The sequence below is a fragment of the Dipteris shenzhenensis genome, chromosome 24 (genome assembly GCF_047967505.1).
Source record: "Dipteris shenzhenensis isolate YYH24624 ecotype China chromosome 24, Dip_SZ_1.0, whole genome shotgun sequence".
NCBI classification, from domain to species: Eukaryota; Viridiplantae; Streptophyta; class Polypodiopsida; order Gleicheniales; family Dipteridaceae; genus Dipteris; species Dipteris shenzhenensis.
In genome coordinates, this window is record NC_141619.1 from 46,078,071 (window position 1) to 46,100,153 (window position 22,083).

General features: G+C 41.8%; 1 protein-coding gene across 1 annotated transcript; it reads right to left on the reverse strand.

Annotated features, from left to right (window-relative positions):
* Window positions 1-17,249: 17,249 nt before the first annotated feature.
* Window positions 17,250-19,784, reverse strand: LOC147886676 (exocyst complex component EXO70A1-like). The gene has a single exon (XM_087395455.1). It carries the CDS (start codon window positions 19,703-19,705, stop codon window positions 17,702-17,704), a length of 2,004 nt encoding a protein of 667 aa, XP_087251581.1. The 5' UTR covers window positions 19,706-19,784; the 3' UTR covers window positions 17,250-17,701.
* Window positions 19,785-22,083: the final 2,299 nt, after the last annotated feature.

Consider the following 22,083-nt stretch of genomic DNA (forward strand, 5'->3'; position numbering starts at 1 on the left):
TATAGATAGTATTGTATTTGCATGGATGCATACGAGTGCTAAACTCCCTCAAAAATAAAAATCCTATCAAAACGTGCGGTAAAGGCCCAAGAAAAACTACGGTTATCCTTTGGGGATTCATCATTTTGTGATGTAACAAGTATATGTAAGCCTTACAAATGGCTTTAATAAACACTACTATACTCATTTTTTATAAATGGTGTTTTATAAACACCACCAATGTGAGTACTTTCAATCTTACACCATGCGGATCCATGTTTCTAGTGCTATAAAAACTATAATCACACCATGCAAGTTCCATACTATCTCATGAAAATTTCCATGCAACTATAAAAACATACTATGTCATGGCTAGTTCCATATTAACAAAATTCTCAAATTTAATGGAATGTTTCTCATTTGAGAATTCCCAAAGTATCTAAAAATTTCCAAATTCCCTAATAAGGTGTTATTAGAGCTTCTCACTACCTAAAAGAGAGTCACCAAGAAGATTTTTATTGTGTTGGCATCATCCAATGTGCTCCACATCCTCCACATGAAGTGTCTCTACAGGCTCCTCTTGTACCACCACCTTGTTCCTAGTATGACTCCTCTTGATCAACACCAAGATAAAGACCAAAGGCCACTACTTCCACCTCACCCTCTAAGTTGGACTACTCAAAACTTTACCCTGTCTCTTCTTCTTTGTCCAGTTAAGTCAGAGCTTGAACTTTCTAATGTTGAAGACACCTCCTTGTTGACAACTTCCTTTTTATGGCTTTTGACATTGGGACACTTTTAAGACTGCTATAGGCAATTCAGCCCATGCAGGAGGCCTGACAAGCAGTGATGTTGAGAGTAGCCTTCTCACTGAGGAGGTAAATAGAAAGAATAATGCTGAAACTAAAAGTTCAAGTGCTCTCAATGTGAGAGGGAGGTCATATTCCAGGGGGAAATACCACGATAGAAATACAAGCAAGTCTAGAAGCAAATCTAGAGGAAAATCCCATGCCAAAAAGGATTTGGAATGCTTCTATTATGGGAAGAAAGGCCATTTCAAAAAGGATTGCTACAAATGGAAGAATGATAAAGGCAAAGGCAAAGCTAATGTGCAGCCTAAGAAGGAAGAGAAATCCATCGTCAATATAGAGGAAGTGAATGCCATAAGTAACAATAGTGATGAGGGTGACATTCTTTATGCCTCTATGTTTGAGCATGCTTTTCTTGTGACTAGTGATGATGCATTGTCACAGAATTGGATACTAGACTCAAGAGCATTTTTCCATGTCACTCCACATAGGGAGTGTTTTACCATTTAGGATGCAGGAAGGAAAGGAACCGTGAGACTTGGAAATGATTATCCATGTGACATTGTTGGAGTGGGAGATATCCACTTGTCTCTTCCTAATGGTTCTATATTTGTACTCAAGAATGTTAGGCATGTTCCAAATCTAAAAAAGAGCTTGATAAGTACTGGACAGCTTGATGATGATGGCTATCATGTGTCTTTTGGCAACAATACATGGAAAATTAGCAAAGGGTCACTTGTGATTGCTAGAGGTTCCAAGCATGGAATGTTGTACTCAATGCATGTGTCAGGCATAAGAGATAATGTAATCAATTTGACCAAGCAGCCATCCGTCTCTTTGTGGCATCGTCGGTTGGGACACATGAGCATGACAGGAATGAAGATACTTTCTGGTTTGCAGTATGTTCCCATGTTTAATTTTTTAGATTCTAGCATGTGTGAGCATTGCATGTATGGGAAGCAAACACGGTCTTCACATAAAAAATCTTTGGGCAAGAAGAGGCTTGAACCATTGGAGCTGGTTCACAATGATGTGTGTGGACCTATGCCTATTGTGTCATTGGGTGGTGCTTCTTACTTTGCTACTTTCATTGATGATGCTACACGGAAAGTGTGGGTCTTTCCTCTCTAGAAGAAGAGTGTGTCTTTGATGCATTTCAAAAGTTCTTAGCATTTGTTGAAAATCAGTCGGGCAAGAAGCTCAAATGCTTGCACACTAATAATGGAGGAGAGTATACCTCTCATGGATATAAGAATTTTTGTGAGCCACATGACATCAAGCGGGAGTTGACTACTCCTGAGAATCCTTCTCAAAATGGGGTTGCTGAGAAGATGAATAGAACTATTCAAGAAAGGAATATAAGCATGCTTTCTAATGCCAGTCTACCTCATGGCTTTTGGGCTGAGTCTATCAAGACAGTAGTACATCTTATCAATAGATCGCCTAGCAAGGCACTAGATGGGAAAGTGCCAGAAGAGGTTTGGTCAGGCAAGCCACCATCTTATGGGCATCTTCGTGTATTTGGTTGTGAAGCTTATGTTCATATCCCTAAGGAAAAACGCAACAAACTTGATCCAAAGCCAAGGAAGTGCATTTTTCTTGGATATGGTGATTCAGGCGAGATGGGATATCGATTGTGGGATCCAAAGGCCAGGAAGATAGTACGCAGCCATGATATTATCTTTAATGAGGACAAGATGCACAAGAAGCCAAAAAAGACTATTGAGATACACAGAGTGGTGTTTCAAGAGGATGGACAACCACCATATGAGAGGCATGCACAACCTGTTCCACATGATGCAGGGCATGGACAGCCCATAGATCGTGAGGTGGGAGAGCCACATCTAGGTGGACAACCTCAGGTTATGCAGGAAAATCAGTTGGGATAGGCAAATGCTCATAGTGAGCAAGTGTTGAGACATTCTACTAGAGTCTCATGACCTCCACAGAGATATGCTCAATCTCTAGATTATGTCATGTTGACAGATTGTGGTGAGCCTTCATGCTTTGAGGATGCTATGTCTAGGAATGACAAGCATAAGTGGGAGAAGGCTATGTAGTCAGAGATGGATTCTTTGATGAAGAATGCTACTTGGGATTTGGTTTATTTGCCCAAAGGAAAGCATGCATTGCCATGCAAATGGGTTTACAAGCTGAAGATGTCTCTAGCAAATGCATTGCCTAAGTATAAGGCAAGGTTAGTAGCCAAGGGTTTTAAGCAGGAGAAGTGTATTAACTTTGATGAGATCTTTTCCCCAGTGGTAAAGATGACTACCCTTCGTATAGTGCTTGCATTGGTTGCCAGAGAGGACATGGAGCTTGTCCAAATGAATGTAAAAACAGCTTTTCTACATGGAGATCTTCATGAGAACATCTATATGCAGTAGCCAGAGGGGTTCGTTGTGTAGGGCAAAGAACGGATGGTATGCAAGCTTCAAAAAAGTCTTTATGGGCTGTGACCCAGGCTCCTAGGGAGTGGTATCATAAGTTTGATGCATTTATGCAATTCCAAGGGTACACATGGAGTGAGATATATAATTGCCTCTACTCAAAGAAGGCATCAGATAGCAGCCTTCTTATTTTGATTTTATATGTTGATGACATGCTTATTGTTGGGAAATCTACTTTGGATGTGGATGCCTTGAAGAAAAGGTTGCATGAGACCTTTGACATGAAGGATTTAGGTGATGCCAGTCACATACTTGGCATGAGGATTGTTTGAGATAGGAACAAGAAACTCCTTCATTTGTCACAAAAAGAGTACATTAGCAAGGTACTTGAGCGTTTCAATATGGAGAGGGGGAAGTCCATAAGTACTTCGTTGCCTCTATATGTGAAACTCAACCAAGTGGACAACCCTAAGTCAAATGAGGAGCGGGCTGAAATGGCAAAGATACCTTATGCATCCACAGTAGGAAGCCTGATGTATGTCATGTTGCTACGCATCCAGATATTGCTTTTGTAGTGGGAGCTGTTAGCAAGTATATGGCAAATCCTGGAAAGAAGCATTGGGAGGCAGTGAAAGGTATCATGAGATACTTGAATGGTACAAAGAACATGTGCATTTTCTTTGGGAGGAAGGACATATCTATTGTTGGATATGTAGATGCTAATTTTGCAGGGAATGTAGACACCAGGTCTACTATAGGATATGTTTTCTCATTCAAACACACAAGATTGCGGCATCATTGCTAGCTTTGAGGGAGCCAATGGAGCCATGGATGATTATTGTGGCATAATCCAAGATATGAGGTACAGTTTCATGGGTCTCTCATTTGCAGCCATGTACGGCTTTGTTTACCACTAAGGCAGAGTGATGCATGCAAGGAAGCTATATAGCTTACTCATCTAGTGGGAGACTTGAGCATTGCAAGAGACGTTCCAGTTTTGCACTGTGATAGTCAAAGTGCCATCTAGTTGGCACGGAATCCTGTCTTCTATGTGAAGACAAAGCATATTGATGTGAAGTATCACTTCATCAGAGAGGTGATTAAGGACAAGCGCATCCAGCGTGTCAAGGTTCACACAAATGAGAACCCTACAGATCTTCTTACAAAGAGTCTTTCCTCAGAGCGGTTTGCACATTGCAGAGTATTGATGGGTGTTGGATGACATTAGGATGACCATCTTCTCCCTTAAAGGCGCATTGGCCTTTAAGTGGGAGGTTGTTGGGGTAAAGGCCAATGGCCTAGTATATACCCCTTTGTACCATACATACATAATAAGAGCTTACCTTGATCTGGGTGAGTTAGCACCCACAATTTCGGTGTTCTCCTTTATAAGACCTCCTCTCCATCATGGCTTCCTGACTCTTGGTGGAGGCTTTATAGTTATCCGAACATGGTTCCATGACCTCTTGTTTTCCTTGAATTTCTTGCCCTGCTCATCTCTGTGTTGATCCTCCTGCGAATCCTCCTCTTGCAGACGTCTTGAGTTTTGTCCTTCTTTGGGGTGGGGCTTCCTCGGCATCTTCTTTACCCTCTTTATGGGCATAGGTACCATTTCCATGATGGGTTCTATCACTGGGAAAGGGAAGATTGTGCTCTTCCTAGCAATCTATTGGCCCTCAAAAAGCCTCTCTATATCAAGGAGGTTATCGAATGCATTCTACTCATGCATGGGAGTCCACTCATGGGGAGGGGGAGGCTAAGGGGAAGGGAGGTTCTCAAATATATTTTTCTCGATCGGGGGAGTGCTCTCATGGGGAGGGGAAGGCCAAGGGGAAGGTTGAGGGGAAGGTTTAGGGGAGGGCTGAGGGGAAGGCTAAGGAAAAGGTTGAGGGAAAGGCTAAGGGGAAGGTTGAGGGGCAGGCAGAGGCAAACTATGAGGGGAAGGTAGAGAGGAAGGCTCATGCTCTTGGGGCTTGGGAGTGGGCTCACAGGAGGAGGAGAAGGCTCACATGGGAGTGGGCTCACGGGACTTGGGGGAGGGCTCACAAGAGACTGGAGAGGGCTCACAAGAGTCAGGGGATGGCTCACGAGAGTTGGGGGAGGGCTCACGAGAGTCGAGGGAGAGCTCATGAGAGTTGGGGGAGGGCTCACGAGACCCATATAGGTTTGTGTGCGTAGATGCCATGGAGCTAGTGGAGCTAGAGGAGGAAGGGTGGAGGCGGTGTCATGTGGGTCTAGCAATGTTCTTCACTCTTGCCATTGAATAATGAGAGTTAGGGTTTTTTTTAACGTTTTATATAGGCTCATCATTTTTTGACATTCCTTTTAATTATGTTTAATGTTTCATCGTGCCCCTCGCCCTTGCCCTAACCCCTCCAAAAACCCCCCCACCCTGGTCACCCTCCCCCTTCATTGCCCTCTCCCCTACTTGCCCCGCCCACACCTGTCGCCCTCCCCCATACCCCCCATCCCCCACTCCCGCCACCCTTGCTACCACTCCACCCCTCCCCTTGCCCCACCCCACGTCCCTCCCTTCTCTCCCCCCTCCTTCACCATGTCCCCACTTTCCCCAACGCTGTTACCTCACACAAACCTTGGACTCCAATGATGGTCAAAATAAGCAAGATATTAAAGAGAGTACACAAATTGTGGTCAAAATAAGCAATATATTTATTTCATATTTGTATACAATTATACCATAGCTTCTATTGCTAGTTGGACCCATTTGCTCCCTTCTCTCACTCTAGTTTGCAACCAATGGGAAACTCCTCGACTCCCTATGGATGCTTTCCAAGCACTATGCCTTCTATTCTTTGATACAATTTGAACTGCTTTTGCAGATCTGATGCCTTTGCCTTTTCAAACTTCAACGTCCTTCCTAGTAAAACATCTAAAAAACTAGTCGAACATCTCATGCAATGCATTACTACCGTGAGTGACACCACCACCATGCCTTGAGTTCTTGAAGTAGGCTGCCTTGGCTGTATAGTGTGACTTCTCTATGCCTTGTGTATTCCAAATGGACAAAGGACCCCAATTTTGTACAAACCATATTCCATTGCATAGAGAATATGCTGCAAACATGATGAGAATCATTTCAACAACAAAAACTATTTATAAAGCAAGTGCTGAATATTACGATGGTGCCAAGATTACCATGTAATGAGTAATATGCAACTCCCCCCATGCTTTCACCATTAATTGCATAAACTCTTTGATTTGAACCTAGCCAAGCAATTTTATCAATGCATCTACCTTTGTCCATACTTTAGCTCTCAAAGTTGGATGAGAAGCCTTATTGGTCATGCATTCACATGATGCTTTCCAGTATTCCCACCCAAACTGCTTTGAGACAATATATGTTTGTCTTTCTTGAGATTGTGGCTCAATAGGAATCTCCTTGCCTTCCCTCCACCCATGGACACTTTTGCAGGAAGATTTTGTGTTGCCCTAGACATTTTCTTATCCTCCTTAAGTTTGACATGTCCTCCATGGAATCCCATCTCTGACAGCAACTTCTCAGCTTTTGCAATGCACCGTGTGGATACTTCTTGTGGAATTAAATTCCAAACATAAACAAGATGCAAATGCAACAACTTATCACAAATATGCGTAGTTCTGCATGTAAAGTACATATGTGTACTCTCTCAAGTGGGTTGGGCCAGATGGGATCCCACTTTGGATCATTCTTGTCATCACGATTGGGAGCTTGTGTTTGGCTACAAGATAAAATGCCATTCTCCCATTGTAAGCTAGCCTTTTGTTTAAGTTGTGAACACATGCAATAAAGGCATATGTTCATTGCATTTGCCCCTATATCACAACCATGCAAGCACTTGAGGGTTTTCAAATCACTAGCAAGATTCCATCCAACTCCAATTGGGCATTTAAGCGTTCTACCTGACTGATTCTCAACCAAGGCCAGCCATTTCTGAAATACCTGGAACACATCACTCTTCTGAGCTATAGCATAAGCCCACACTTTCCTAGTTTCATCATCAATGAATGTCACATAATATTCAGCCCCACCTAATGACCATGTAGGCATGGGACCACATACATCTGAATGCACCAAATCAAGCTTTTCAAACTCTTTCTTTCCCCTTATTTTATGGGCTGATTTAGTCTGCTTCCCATAGAGATAGTGCTCACAAAATTCAAAATCAGAGAAACTCAAATGCGGTACATAACACAAACAGCATAAGAGTTTCATCCCATTTTGGCTCATATGGCCCAACCGGCAATGCCATAAAGAAGTGCTTGGCTGCTCGGTTATTGCAACAACATGATCAAATACCCCTGATACATGTAAGGGATACAAAGTCCCACATTTGGCGCCCCTAGCCAAAAGCATAGAGCCCTTCTGAATTTTCCAACTCTGAAAGCCAAAAGTGGTGTGAAAACCAGCATCATGCAGCTGACCCACTGAAATAAGACTCTTGGTCAACTTAGGCACATGTCTCACATGTTTCAAAATAAATGTAGACCCATTTGCAAAAGAAAACTTTATGTCACCTACTCCCACTATGTCACATGCATAGTCATTTCCAAGATGCACACAACCTATCTTTCCACTGTCATAAGTGGAGAACCATTCCCTATGGGGAGTAACATGGAATGAAGCACCAGAATCCAAAATCCAACCTTGGGAATATGCATCATCTGAAGTGGTAAGCAACTCTGCAGATAAACGAGACATGAAGAGAATGTCATTGTCACTATCATGTGTGACTGCATTGATCTCCTCGATCTTCACTTTTCCTTTGTCCTCCCTTGGACTCTCTTCCTTTTGATTTGCACCTCAATTTGCATTCTTTTTCTTATCCTTTTGCTCTCTTTTCAGCTTGTAGAAATCCTTTTTCATATGGCCCTTCTTGCCACAGTGGTAATACTCAATGTTCTGTGCCCTAGATTTGCTACGAGACTTCCCTCTTTCCTTTTGATTTGCACCTCAATTTGCATTCTTTTTCTTATCCTTTTGCTCTCTTTTCAGCTTGTAGAAATCCTTTTTCATATGGCCCTTCTTGCCACAGTGGTAATACTCAATGTTCTGTCTCCTGGATTTGCTACGAGACTTCCCTCTTTCCTGGGACTTCCCCCTGAACTGTGATCTGCCCCTTTGCACATTTAAGGCTGCATCCTGCTTGTTGCCGTCCATAAACTTCCGTCTAATCTCCTCGGCCAACAAGCTACCCACAACGTCATCAAATTTCAGTACTCCACCAGGTGCAGAGTTACTGACAGCTGTACGGAAGGTATCCCATGAGGATGGCAATGAACATAAGAGAAATATTGCCTTAGTCTCCGCATCAAAATTCATCTTCTGAGCCTAAAGCTGGCTGAAAATAATATTGAATTCATTCAAGTGAGAAGCAATGGAGACCCCTTCATGAAAGAGGGAGAGAGAGAAACAGAGAGCCACACAAGTTTTGGTGGGTGCAAAATCACCCTAATCTTCTTTTTTCATTCATTTATATATGTGTTTGAGTATTTTACATAACCGGGGTAAAGGCACAGTGACGTTTAACCCCCACAATAGAGTTGGTATCAAACCAAGGAGAACACTTCCTACATAAAACTACTAAGAAATTGAAAAAAGTTCACATGGGTTGATCGAAATATCCAATTTAAATTATTCAAGGAAGGAGATTGGGTACTTATGTTTAATACAAAATTGGGAAATTTTTTTGGAAAATTGAACTTGAGATATGATGGACCATTCAAATTTGTGAAGCATCTAGGCCAAGGCACATTCCGACTATGGCTGACATGCATGGTAATATATTAATGAAAGTAGTCAATGGCTTTTAATTGAAGCCATTTGTCAGATTGAAGAAAAAGTACGATCTAACTTCTAACCTTTTGGTCGGACATCGGACTTGTGGAGATCCAATGGTTGGGAACATTGGGCTTTTAAAATAAGAAATCATGCAAGGAAGTGATGATAGTGACTCTTCCCATGTGCAAGCATTCCAACCAATGCAGGAATCAGCATTTCACTTCACTCACAATAGTCATTCCAAATTTCTTGTCGTCCTTCACGTGTTTCAATTGTCTCTCAGCATGCAAACTACTCTCAATCTTGTAATTGAAGAGCACATAGCAAGACAAGGTGCTACTTCCCACAGTTCGTCCAATCTACAAGTAATGGCAACTTCCTTCAACTCATCAGCACGCAAAAGGAAAGGACCCCAAGCATCACGATGGTCATTGCATAGTCAGGTGAGTGCAAACATAGATGATAAAGCGGTGGAGTCACCTCAACCTACAAAGAAAATGTCAACAGATATTGCTAGTGGTGATTTTCAAGATTTTAAGCATGATTTGGATACAACTAGTCCCCAAAATGTTGCATGGCTACATAAGATGGGATTGCATGAATACTATCATCAGTGCCATGGTGGGAGTGGGCTATGAATATGGAGGCCCATAGTCAATTTGATCATCTGAGGAATATGAAAAGCTTGCTTACACTAGAATTATTGGTGACAATGGAATTGATATCCCCTGTTTTGAAATTTCCATTGATTCCTAATGCCCCAACTAAAGCTCCGATCAGATGTCCAGACAAAGTCATGGTGAAAGGGTTCAGGGCACAAGCTCATTCCGAGGGATATTTTTATGTCAAAAATGCTTTGAAGGGTCAATGCAAGGACCAGTGCAAGTTGTTTTTGGAGAGAGTGTTGTTACTGACCAAATATGATTATATTTCTAAGGATAATTATTCGTTAATTCATTTTCCTGAGTTGGGAAATCTTGTAAATTGGGCTCCTTTTATGCATGAGAGAATAATGGGAGAGATTAGTGGTAAGGACAAATGTAGAACTGCTACACATAGCAAGTTGTGATCGATTATGTATGCCTTGTTTATCCAAATTTTGAAGGGTTTAAAACCACATCAATGTTTACCATTTTTAGATGATGAAAGAGAACCAGGTAACCAGCATTTTAGGGAGGAAATTTCAAAATAGGAAATAGTGTAGTTGTTGAAGGAGGTTGGCTATGACCAAGCAAAGATTGATGTAGGAGTGAGAGGGCAGAAAGACCTCAAATCACCACTGGAAATTACTCAGCAACAAATTAAGCCAGAATCAGTAAAAAAGGCCCAAGTTGAAAATCAGATACAAGACCACATTGACGAGACCACGTAATAGAGCTGAATAGGAGGCCAAAAAATCAAAGGAGCAACAAGTTTGGGAAACTCTGCCTACATAGGACATTATAGAGAGCCCAAAGTTGGAAGGCCTCAAGGGAACACTCCTAGCCTCAAGGGAACACCCCCAGTATAGGAAGAGAACTCAAACTCACCAAAACAAAGATAGTCAATACCACCATCACCCATGGAGGAGGAGAATCCACAAAATAGAGAAGAAACTCCTGAAGATAATGATGAAGAGCAAATCACCTTTACCGATGTAGCTGAAGCTATTGCACTCCTGCAGAGATTTCAAGTACAATAGAGGGAATAGTACAGCGAAATGCAAAATGTCTATTTTGAATGGCAGTAACTAAAAGAACACAATGGAATTTAATGGAACAGAACCATTATTTAAAATAAGATCTACGATATAAAGTGAAGGAGTAGAAACTGTTAGTAGACTAGTTTGAAAAAGAAACAATGGAATTGCAGGAGCAAGATGCGGATCAACTAAAATCCAAATTGATTGACAAACAACAAACTACAGAAGCATTAAGAAAATGGTCAGTCCAGATTCAACAAGGACTATTTAGAGAAATGGGGGAGTTGACAGAGGAGCACATCAAATTATTTTCTGAGAATTTATTGTTGAAAGGAAAGATCACAACACTTGCTCGGGTGGATTTATTGTTGAAAGAAAAGATCACAACACTTGCTCAAGTGGAAGATCAATTAAAAAATATGCAAGATGAAGAAGAAATAGAAATTGTAGGAACACAACACTTGCTCAAGTGGAAGATCAATTAAAAAATATGCAGGATGAAGAAGAAATAGAAATTGCAGGAAGAGTCATGCCTCCCACTACATTATCTGAAATGCAGGATAAATTAACACAATATATGGTTGAGCTATGGGCACATGTGGGAAACAAATTGATTCATTTACAGACCCAACCAGTTTAGCAATGGGATGATCACATCCAAAATTTGTCTAAATTCTATTGAACAAGAAAGTGCAGGAATTGAAAAAGGAAGTTTATGCATTAAAGATTACGTTGGCAAAGACAGAGGAAAAGCCAATAGGCTCTTTACTTCAAGAGGAGTTAGAACATCTGATTAGCGAGGAACGTGAAACTTCCTCTACACATTTTTTATATTTGGTTAAGTCTTTTCCTACTTTTACAACCCAAAAACAGTGATTGTAGCAAAACAAGATACAGTAATAGAATCTTTCACAAAAAAAGTAGTAGCAAATACCATTCTGATGAAAAAAACAGTGAAAATCAGAGATATGAATGTGGAAATCCATGAGATGTATGATGATGATACAAAATTTAATCTTACATGCATTGATAATTCTCTTGAAATTTTAGTTTAGAAAATTACACCATTAGCAAATGAAGATTGGACTATGGATGATGGACACCCCGCTGACATAGATCCACTGACACCAGCTTTTCAACTAGTAGCCTTATACAAACTCTAATATCAAAGGTGATGAATGTGATCAAGGAAATGAAATCACTCAATAGGATGACTTGAAGGCAGCATAGTCTCCTCAAACAATTACTAGCTTCCTAATTATTTCTTAAGTCATTGTTAGTATTTCATTTTGTCAATTTTCCAATTTGTCAATAGTTTAACATTTGCCCTATGCCTTTAAGTATAAAGCTCTACAAGTCTATCCATTAACCATCACATTCAAGTGTACCATTGCCATATAACCCTGCATTTAAATCCCTCTACCATAAGCTAGAAAGCTTATTCTATATTTTAAAGGCGCTTTACAAATTTGAGACATAGTCCATAGCATATCCATAGAATAACAATGCCCATCCCAAAACCATTCCAATAGTCATTTCTAAAAATCAAAAGGACAAATGATTTTTTGTTAAACCACATGAATGTAGAACAAGGATATCATCTCCAATAAAATGCCTTTTGATGAAAACTAGATTCATTTATATTTAGCCAACCCTAGAGGTCAATGCTTCCTACATTGAAAGAATGAGAGGGGCTAGGTGATAGCAAAAGAGGGGGTGGGAGAGCATGAGGGAGGTCATGACATACAACGTGTGGAGAAACTTTGAGAGGGGGTGGGTATTGGCAAAAGAGAGGGAGGGAGAGAATGAGGGGATTGTGGCTACAGTCAAAAGAGAGAGGTTGAGGGGGGGGGATAAGATGGGCATTTGCAAAAGAGGGTGTGGAAGAGCATGAGGGGCATTTTGAGGTACACGAACAAAAGAGAGGTTGAGAGGGGTTGGCAGCAACAATAAAGGGTGTAGGGCATAAGCAAGGGCATGGGATACGACATTAGAAAGTATGAGAGGATAGGTGAGAAAAAGCTAAAAAGGGAGTGGGAGAGAATAAGGGCATGGGTTGTAAAGTGAGATAATATGAAAGGGAGTGGATGATAGCAAGAGATAATAGGGAGAGTCTCATAGGTCGTAGGGGGGAAAGAAATAACTAGATATGAAAGGGAGAGAAGGAAATATGAAAGGGAATGGATGATAGTAAGAGATAACGGGGAGAGTGTCATAGGTTGTAGGGAGGAGAGAAATAACGAGAGGGGTTGGAAAATAGCAACAAGAAGGGAGTAAGAGTAGGGAGGGGATTGAGCTAGGCAGAGGAGAAAGAGTAGCAAGAAGGGAGAAAGAGTAGGGGATGAAAGGGGGTTATAGGAATGATGAGGGGAGGGGTTAGGAAGAGAAGGCAGAGGGTTTGAAGAAAGAAGGGGGGTAAGATCTTTTGCATGCTTTTGCTACATTTGCATGCTCAAATAAAACATGCTAACAATACTTATTTTTGTGCTCTATTTCTTCATAATCATGTGGTTTTGAATGTGAATGCATGTAGCAAAAACCAACATGCATGCAAAAAAAAAAACACAAATGTGCATGCGTGTAGCCAAAAACAACATGCCATAGGATTATGACATAAAATTGCATGGACTAATGGCATGTTACTTTTTGCACCATGCATGGTAGAAGGTTAATGACCACATGGTCATGATGTACATGCTAAGAAATCTCAACAAAGGGAGCAGAATGGAAGAGAGAGAGAGAGAGAGAGAGAGAACAGAGAGCCACACACATTTTGGTGGGTGCAAAACACCCTAATCTTCTATGTCATCCATGCATATATGTGTTTGAGTATTGTACATAAATGAGGTTAAGGTACCTGATCTTGATGTGTTTGGTCTTTGCATGAAAGACCGATTCCATGCTAATTGAATAGCATTCATGGAATCATTATGCAATGTTGGTACACCTGTATGAATCCCCAAATCTCCCACTAGCCAATCAAGCCATATAGCCTCCTTGCAACCCTATATGGCTGCAACATACTTGGCCTCTATGGTAGATAAAGCAATGCACTTCTGTGCATGAGACATCCACAACACTGCACCACCTGCAAAGGGGAACACATAACCAGAAGAGGATCTCCTACTATCCACATGCCTTGCATAGTTTGAATCTGTGTACCCAAGTACACACATATGTCCTTTGCCAAAGTAGATGCACATCTCCTTGGTACCCTTCATGTACCTCATGATGCAATTAGCTGCCTCCCAATGCCTCTTTCTTGGATTAGCCATATACCAGCTAACAACTCCCACTACAAATGCAATGTCTAGTCTAGTAGCTATCATAGCATACATAAGACTCCCAACCGCTGATGCATAAGGAACCTTGGCCATCATGGCCCTCTCCTCATCTAATTTGGGACTATTTGCTTGACTCAATTTCACATATGGAGGCAATGGAGTACTTACTACCTTCCCCCCCTCCACATTGAAATTGAATGTCTAGTCTAGTAGCTATCATAGCCATAAGACTCCGAACCACTGATGCATAAGGAACCTTGGCCATCATACCCTCTCCTCATCTGATTTGGGACTATCTTCTTGACTCTGTTTCACATATGAAGGCAATGGAGTACTTACTACCTTCCCCTCCTCCATATTGAAACACCACAATACTTTTGTAACATACTCCTCCTGTGAAAGGCAAAGGAGTTTCCTACTCCGGTCACGCGTGATGCGCATACCAAGAATATGACATGTAGGTCCTAAATCCTTCATGTCAAAGGCATTAAGCAACTTGGGCTTCAATGCATCTAGCTCATAAGTGTTCTTGCTATCCAATACATACCATCCACATAAAGTGCCAGGAGTATCAAGTTATTATCCTTAGCCCTTTTAGTATAGAGGTAGTGATCAATCTCACTTCTTCTGAAACTATGGGACCAAATGAAAGCATCAAACTTCTAATACCATTCTCTAGGCACTTGCTTAAGGCCATAGAGACTCTTTTTCAGCTTGCAAACCAAATGATCTTTGCCCTTTTCTTCAAAGCCTTCTTGCAGTACCATGTAAATTTCCTCATGCAAATCCCCATGCAAGAAAACTGTCTTAACATCCATCTGTATAAGCTCCATATCCTCTACTTTCATAAGTCCAAGTACACATCTAAGTGTGGTCATCTTCACAACTGGAGAGAATTTCTCATCAAATTCCATGCAACTTAGTGCCTTCTCCATGCAAGAGGCTTATAGTTGTGTGTGATGTATGAGTCCTATTTCTTTACACACACACACACACACATGCTTTTCAAACTATGAATTACTCTTTTATGTACCCCTCTTGAAATCACTCATTCGCTCCTTACTCCACTTGTGACTTAAACTTCACTTGTGGTAAGTTCTTTTTAATTATCTAAGAGTCCATATGGTTGTCTATATTCCTAGGTAAAGCGATAACAAGCCGCGGAAAACAAGCATTACCTTTCTACCCGAACATAACAATGATGTTTTAACACCTAGTTTGTTTGGATGGTGGGAGGTAAGTGGACCCCGACCTCGGAACCTGGACTGCATGAGGATTCAATGTCTTTTTTCAATATTATGTTTGTCAAACTAAATATTATTAAGAATTGTTAATTTTGATCGAAATTTGTGCAAACTCTAGTTGTTCTACTTTTCAACTTTTCCGTCATGACCTCTCCGCCTTCTCCACCTTTCGAACTCTTTCTCCAGCTTCTGCACCTTAATGCCATCCTTCTCCACCTTCACGCCATCCTACCCCATCTCTCTCTTCACACCAGTCTGCAACGTGTCCCTCACTCTCTCATAGGACTCCATCCTCCTTCATGCCTCTCTCCACCTCTTTGGCAACATCTCCAGCACCTCATTGGCAACATCTCTAACCTCTCGAAGTCTACTCGAGGTCTCACTCCATCTAGTCCACACACTCTTCTCTTCATCCACTAGGTACTTTTTCTTTTCACAACATAGGCATTTTAGAGCACTTGGCACCAAAAAGGGCAGTGCCTTTTACCTTATGCATTTTGAAGCACTTGGCACCAAAATGGGCAACACATTAACGTGCTACCCTTTTTCAGGCCAAGTGCTCTAAAAATGCACTTCCATTAAGAATTCAAAGGTGCCTTTCACCATTGGCATTTTGAAGCACTTGGCACCAAAAAGGACAGTGCATTAACGCGTTGCCCTTTTGGTGCAAAGTGCTCCAAAAAATACCCTCCCCATGAAGAATTCCATGGTGGCTTTCCCCATGCATATTTTGAAGCACTTGGTACCAAAAAGAGTAGTGCGTTAACACGCTACCCTTTTTTGTGCCAAGTCTTCTAAAAATGTAAGGAGTTTGCAAACTTGCATTGTCCTTCCATTGGCTCTCCATTAGGGCCTCCCTAGCTTTTGTTTATGGAAGCTTTAGCCATACTTAAGCCACCATGTCTTTCTGTTCAGTGGGATGTTTGAATTTAATAGTTATATATATTCCACTGTTAGCCCTTTATCCCTCAACTTTGGTCCTTATTTTCCTTGTTGTTGTTATAATTTGTTTTACATTGAATTTATGCCTTTTTGTTTAAAATAATTCTGTTTGCCTTTGTGGTTCCTCTTTTCACTTATAGCTTCCTATTGATTAATTAAGTTACCCTTAATAATTTACTAAGTCCTCATGTCAATCTTTATTGATTGGAACAAGATTTAGGTATGGGAAAATGTTAATCTCTTCCGAAGTTTTTAGTCCATGAAATCAAGATCTGGAAGCTATGCCAGGATTCGAAATGATAACAAAGTTGGAAAGAAATGTACCTCTGAAAGGCCTTGATAATGTGTACTTGTGAAAGCCCTTGATTAGTTTTGTTGTATGATATTGTTATGCAAAACATACTTTCAGGGTCCTAGTCTATTTCAACTCTATTAGATCGTTTTTCAAGTTACAAGCTTATATTTTGTTCGAGGAGCAGCACAACAAATGACAACAAGTGCCCTTGCATTTTTCCTTTGACACATACCACTGGGAGAAAAGAGATGGAAATGGAGCAAAAAGAGAGAATGAAACAAGTGGGAGAGCAATTGAAGATGTGGAGCCCATGGTAGTAGCTCGTGCTAAGGAGGGACATTCTCACATATTTTTAATACTTTTGGATGGAACTTCAAGTGCAATGCATATCAAAAATATGTTTTGTGGGTGGTTTTGTGTGTGAGAGTACTTTCACAACCAAAAAAAAAAAAAAGTGTGTGTGTGTGTGTGTGTGTGTGAGAGAGAGAGAGAGAGAGAGAGAGAGAGATTCTAAGAACCGTGTATTTGATTTTAAATTCCTTTGATACGCATCTTGAACTCAGCACACAATGCATAGATGACAACCACCGTGAGTCACAACAAAATACATAACTACTAATACGAAAGGATAGATTCCACATTTAGGGAGCATACACAATTGATCATTTATGGTCTCAAAATAAATGGTAATAGATTGTTTTGGGTATAAGTCTTGGACAGCTCGATAGTATTGAACATGCCAACATGTGAAACAACTTAGCACGTGAACTTTAAAAAATGGGAACTTGGAGCAACAACTTACAAGGAGGCTCGGTCAACCTTGAATTTGCGATTCAAAACCTCTTTTATACAGTTGGATTCTGGAACATGGAGCACATGCTCAAGTCGTAGCGGTTCAGTACAACGAATAGATTTGCGAACACGGATCAACGATTCGATCATCACAAGCTGAAGGTGATTAAAGATTCAAAACTGTCCAGGAATAATATGGTGATAAATTGATGGGCGCTAGATTAAAGCCAAATCTGTACGTTGTGCTCATTAAATCCAAGGGTCAAGCAGTTCAGCACGTAACCTGTTGTTCATCAGAGCCGATGTCGACAACGTCAATTTCGAAAATGCATATTGACAGCAGTCACAGCACTCACCACGAGAATACACAAATCTATCGTGTAGGCTGTTAGCACTTGAGAATACACAAATCTATCATCAATGATCAAGTGCTGATTCTGCAGTACTTTTATTGTACACAGCTGCGCAGAATCACACTTTTAGCATCAATTGCTCAAGTTTAGCCCTTATCGGCTGTTGCGTTCTGCAGATGCTGTCCTGCCCTCAAACAAATCTCCCAACATCACCTCCAGCGATTCTGGAGAGTATCTGATCAGCCTCCTAGATCCCATCTCTTCCAGCATCGGCCCAAACGATTGCACGAAGCTCTGGTATGCTGGAACCAGGAACTGAATCACCGACAACCGCACAGAATCCCTCAGCTGCGGATCGAGAACAACCCATTTGCACTGCTTGTTGTATGCCTCCTCCAAGGCCATGTTGAACGCCCTCAACCTCGATTTCATTAGATCTCGCGAAGAACCGCTCGACATCTGCAATCCTTCCCTGCACAAATGTTGCGTGATCAGCTTCCCCCATGCCTTCTTCCTGTAGTTCCGCATGTTTTGATCCACCTTCACCTTCTTATCTTTCACCCACTCGTCGCCCAGGCACTCAGCGAGCCCCACACATTCCTTTAAACGGATCACAACATGCCTGTAATTGTTCATCAGATATATATGAGCTAAAACCGGGTCGTCGTATATCATTGCCCGGTCTTCCAAGTTGCTCTCCAATGCGTTCATGATACTCAAGGCTGCAGCCGCAAGGCTAGAGAGCTGCGTTCCAGCTTCATTCCAACCGCGTTGCCGTTTTAAGACTTCGTCCAGGACCTCGCCGTAATCTCTGACTATCATCCCCATGTAGTTGACAACGAAGCTCACATTCAGGTCTTTCCCCCCATCCTTCGGGACCTGGGTTTTACACGTCTCCACGTTCTTCACCAGCTCCCGGAAAGCCCGGCACACGTTTTGCACCACGGACCTCTCTAACTCTTCGAAGCTTCCCCAAATCCGCAAGCAATCTTGACCCTCGAAAACTCTTCTCGCATCTTCTTTGACTTCCTCAAAGCCCTTACACAGGTCGAGCAATCCGATCAAAAGAGCCTCAGGTCTATGCTGACTACGAGCGACGAGCTCCGCAAACTGGAAAAACAACGAAAACTTGGATTGCTCCACGATGTCTCCAAAGGATTTTACTCGCTCGGAAGGATCGAATCTTGCAAAGACGTCATCACAGAGCTCCCGTTCTTTCGCCATCAGAACATTCACAACAACCCTAAGATGCTGCAGCCACGAGTATATGAACTCGTGAATCTCTTCCCATTTCAGCTTGTTTACAGTCTCTTGGGTTGAATGCTGGAGGTATAGGGGAGCTAGGGACGCCATACCTTTCTTTACTGTCCTAGCCCTGGTTTCCTTGTACAATCGGAAACACCCCTGTACGCGGCCGTTTACCTTGAGCCTGTCCGTGATCACCAGCAGCTGCGCCACAACGTCGCGGCTCAAGGGGATTGTCGGGGACGGAGGCCGAGCATCGGACGCTTGAGTGGCGTAGCGGGAGAGATCCATCGGTAAACTGCAAGATTCAACCAGCCTTCCGAATTCGTCCTCTAGCTTCCACAGAGCCTTGTCGAGGAGTCCTCCATAAATCTTTTGCAGGTCTGACTCAGGATCCGACCTTCTTGACTCCGCGAGAGCGTCTGTGAGTTTATGCAGGCTATACTGGTCCAGTACACGACTGTGACTGAGGTACACGACCACCTCTTCCAGCCAGTCCAAGGAAGGCCCGTAAGCATCCTGAAGCATTTGCAGATACCGTTCAAGGCAACAAACAACGGCCAAATACTTTCTGAGATCAGCCTTCGGATCACCATTCAGATTCTTCTCCATAGCATGTATAGCCTTGAAGATTGCAAGCACGGACGAAGCTCGCTCCAAGGCACCATCGATGCGGCTAGTGAGGCTGTTGGTCAAGCTGGCGCGGGTCTGGAGGGGGGCCATGACGGACTGCAAGGCAGGCAAGCGGTGCACGAGGGCTTCGAGGCGGCGTTCAGAGACGGAGAGCTTGCCCTGGAGCTGAGAAATTTGGCCGAGGCTAGCGGTGAGGCGGGAGCGAGCAGCGAGGAGCTGAGGGAGGGAGGAGCGGTCGGATTTGGAGGGGAGGGATGCAAGGTCGCCATGGGCAACCATGGGGATGAGGATGAACGAGTAGAAGAAGAAGAAGAAGACGAAGGGGTGGGAGGGAAGAAGAAAGGCCTCAGAGAATGAAATGTACAACCTCAAGGAGACGTTGTTTCTATATTTAATTGCTTGACCCGGCATCATATCATATAATATATATTACAGATCATATGAAATATGATATTATATCCACTTTTTTTTTTTTTAACGAAATGAGACGAGTATCATAATCTTTGGCAAACTCCTCTTGCCCACGACTCTCTCTCTCTTTCTCTCAACTTTACATGTTCTTTATCTATGTCAACGAAGCCATTGGAGTGTCTCTCTTTGTACCTCTTTATGTATATAAAAACACTATTATTAAAATTTAAATCTAGTGCCGTTACTAAGAAAATACGTTTACAACATGTCTCTCTCTTGTGCCTGTGTGTAAGCACATGTTTCACTCTCCATGGTATACCTATACATATAAGAACACAATTATTAAAGTTTAAACTACTTGGAAAAATACATTTATACCAATGCATCTCTCTCTCTCTCTCTCTCTATATATATATATACACGAGTAGCATGACCCACCTACGACGGGTTAGAGACCCGCTCGATTGGGCCTCAAGGTGAGATCTTAAAAGGTATTTAAATTCAAGAAATAAAATTTCGAGTTTCCAAAGGTAAAGCATTCGAGCAAAACATGCCCCTCCCCCCCCCCCCCCCCCCCTCTCTCTCTCTCTCTCTCTCTCTCTCTCTCTCTCTCTCTCTCTCTCTCTCTCTCTTAGTGCACATATACTATTTCTGTCTTCATCACGCACCCATGTGTTCTCTCTCTCACTTAAGTTTCTTCCCAAAATGACACCTATAAATGCATATAACATGTACACATCCTTATTACATACTCTTTCTCGCTCATACACAAACACATTCTCTCTTATGACTATTCCCCTCATACACACACACACATTCTCTCTTGTGACTATTCCCCTCACACACACGCACATGCATGCACTCATGCACACATACGCACATAAATACTCAAACTTAGGAGACATATAGACAGTAACACTCAAATTTTGGCTCTCTCCCCTTGGATGCCACATGGTAGCTCTTCCCTAATAAAAGAATAGAAGTAAATATCAACATGTCTACATTTGTGTAGATGGCCTTGATTGTGCAACACACATGTATATTTTCTTTTTAGCTTTTCCTTTTAAACATGCATTAAATCCTTTTTCCAACTAAAAGCAATGCTTAGGCTTAACTAATATCAAATTCAACAATTCCTAAAAAGAATTCAAACATTGAGATCATGAAACCTAAATTGTTATTCCTTTAAATTTAAAGACAACTTGCAAGAGATTTTTTTAACTCATTGAGGGAATAATTCAAATCAAATGACCAACTATTAAGAAAGCCACAATGAGGCCAAAGACAATCACAAAGGGAAAGTCTAACAAAAGTTAATAGGTTAATACATAGAGAAATAGAGAGAGAAATAGAAATAGGGAGAGATAAGGGCTTGTTATGCCTATAGTTTGTTACTAACAAGAAAGCCACACATGACCTCTCTTCGACAATTAGGGTTCTTAGATGCGTAAACATTTTTATCACCTTTGCTTTTCTTACCCCCACTGAAGCTATGTGTAAAAATGTTTCTTATCACCTTTCCTTTTCTCACCCTTTTTCTCACCCATTGAAGATATTATGGCCTCATGAATACATAATCTCTCCTTTCCTGTGTGGTAAAAGAATTTCATCTTCATGAAAGATGATGCAATCTTGATATCTATCCATGATGACCTTAAAGCTCTCCACCACCTATGAGATGTCTTGTTTTTACATTAGTACAATGGTACTTCTGCTCCTCTCCACCGCTCTACTTTCTCTCCTCTCTTCCTAGCTATCTAACTACCCCCTCCTCTCTACATATCTCTAAATTCTCCTCATAGTTTCACATTCCCTCTACCCTCTCCCTATAATATCTCCATTTATGACCCTTACCCCCTCCTATCAGCACAACTTCTATCCTAGCCCCCCTCATCTTTTCTCCAACTCATCCTTCCCTCTCCTTGCATTTACTCCATTAGCCCCCTCACCTGCACTCTCCTCATGGCTTCTCCCTCACCTCCCCTCTCCTTGTGGTGGCTACTCCCTAAGCCCCTCACCTCCATGGCTTCTCCTCACCAACATCTCTTACTTGTAGATGCTCTTCCATCTAGTACAAAACTTATCCTCTCCAATCATTTTGGTTGATAGGTCTCTGATTGGATACTTCTTTGGCAATTCATGGTGCTTAACATCACCTTGAGACCTCTCAATTCTAGCACCACTTGGTTAAGGGGACCATTCATGGCTAAGATGAAGGCCACAAATCTAAGACTTGCAATCAACAA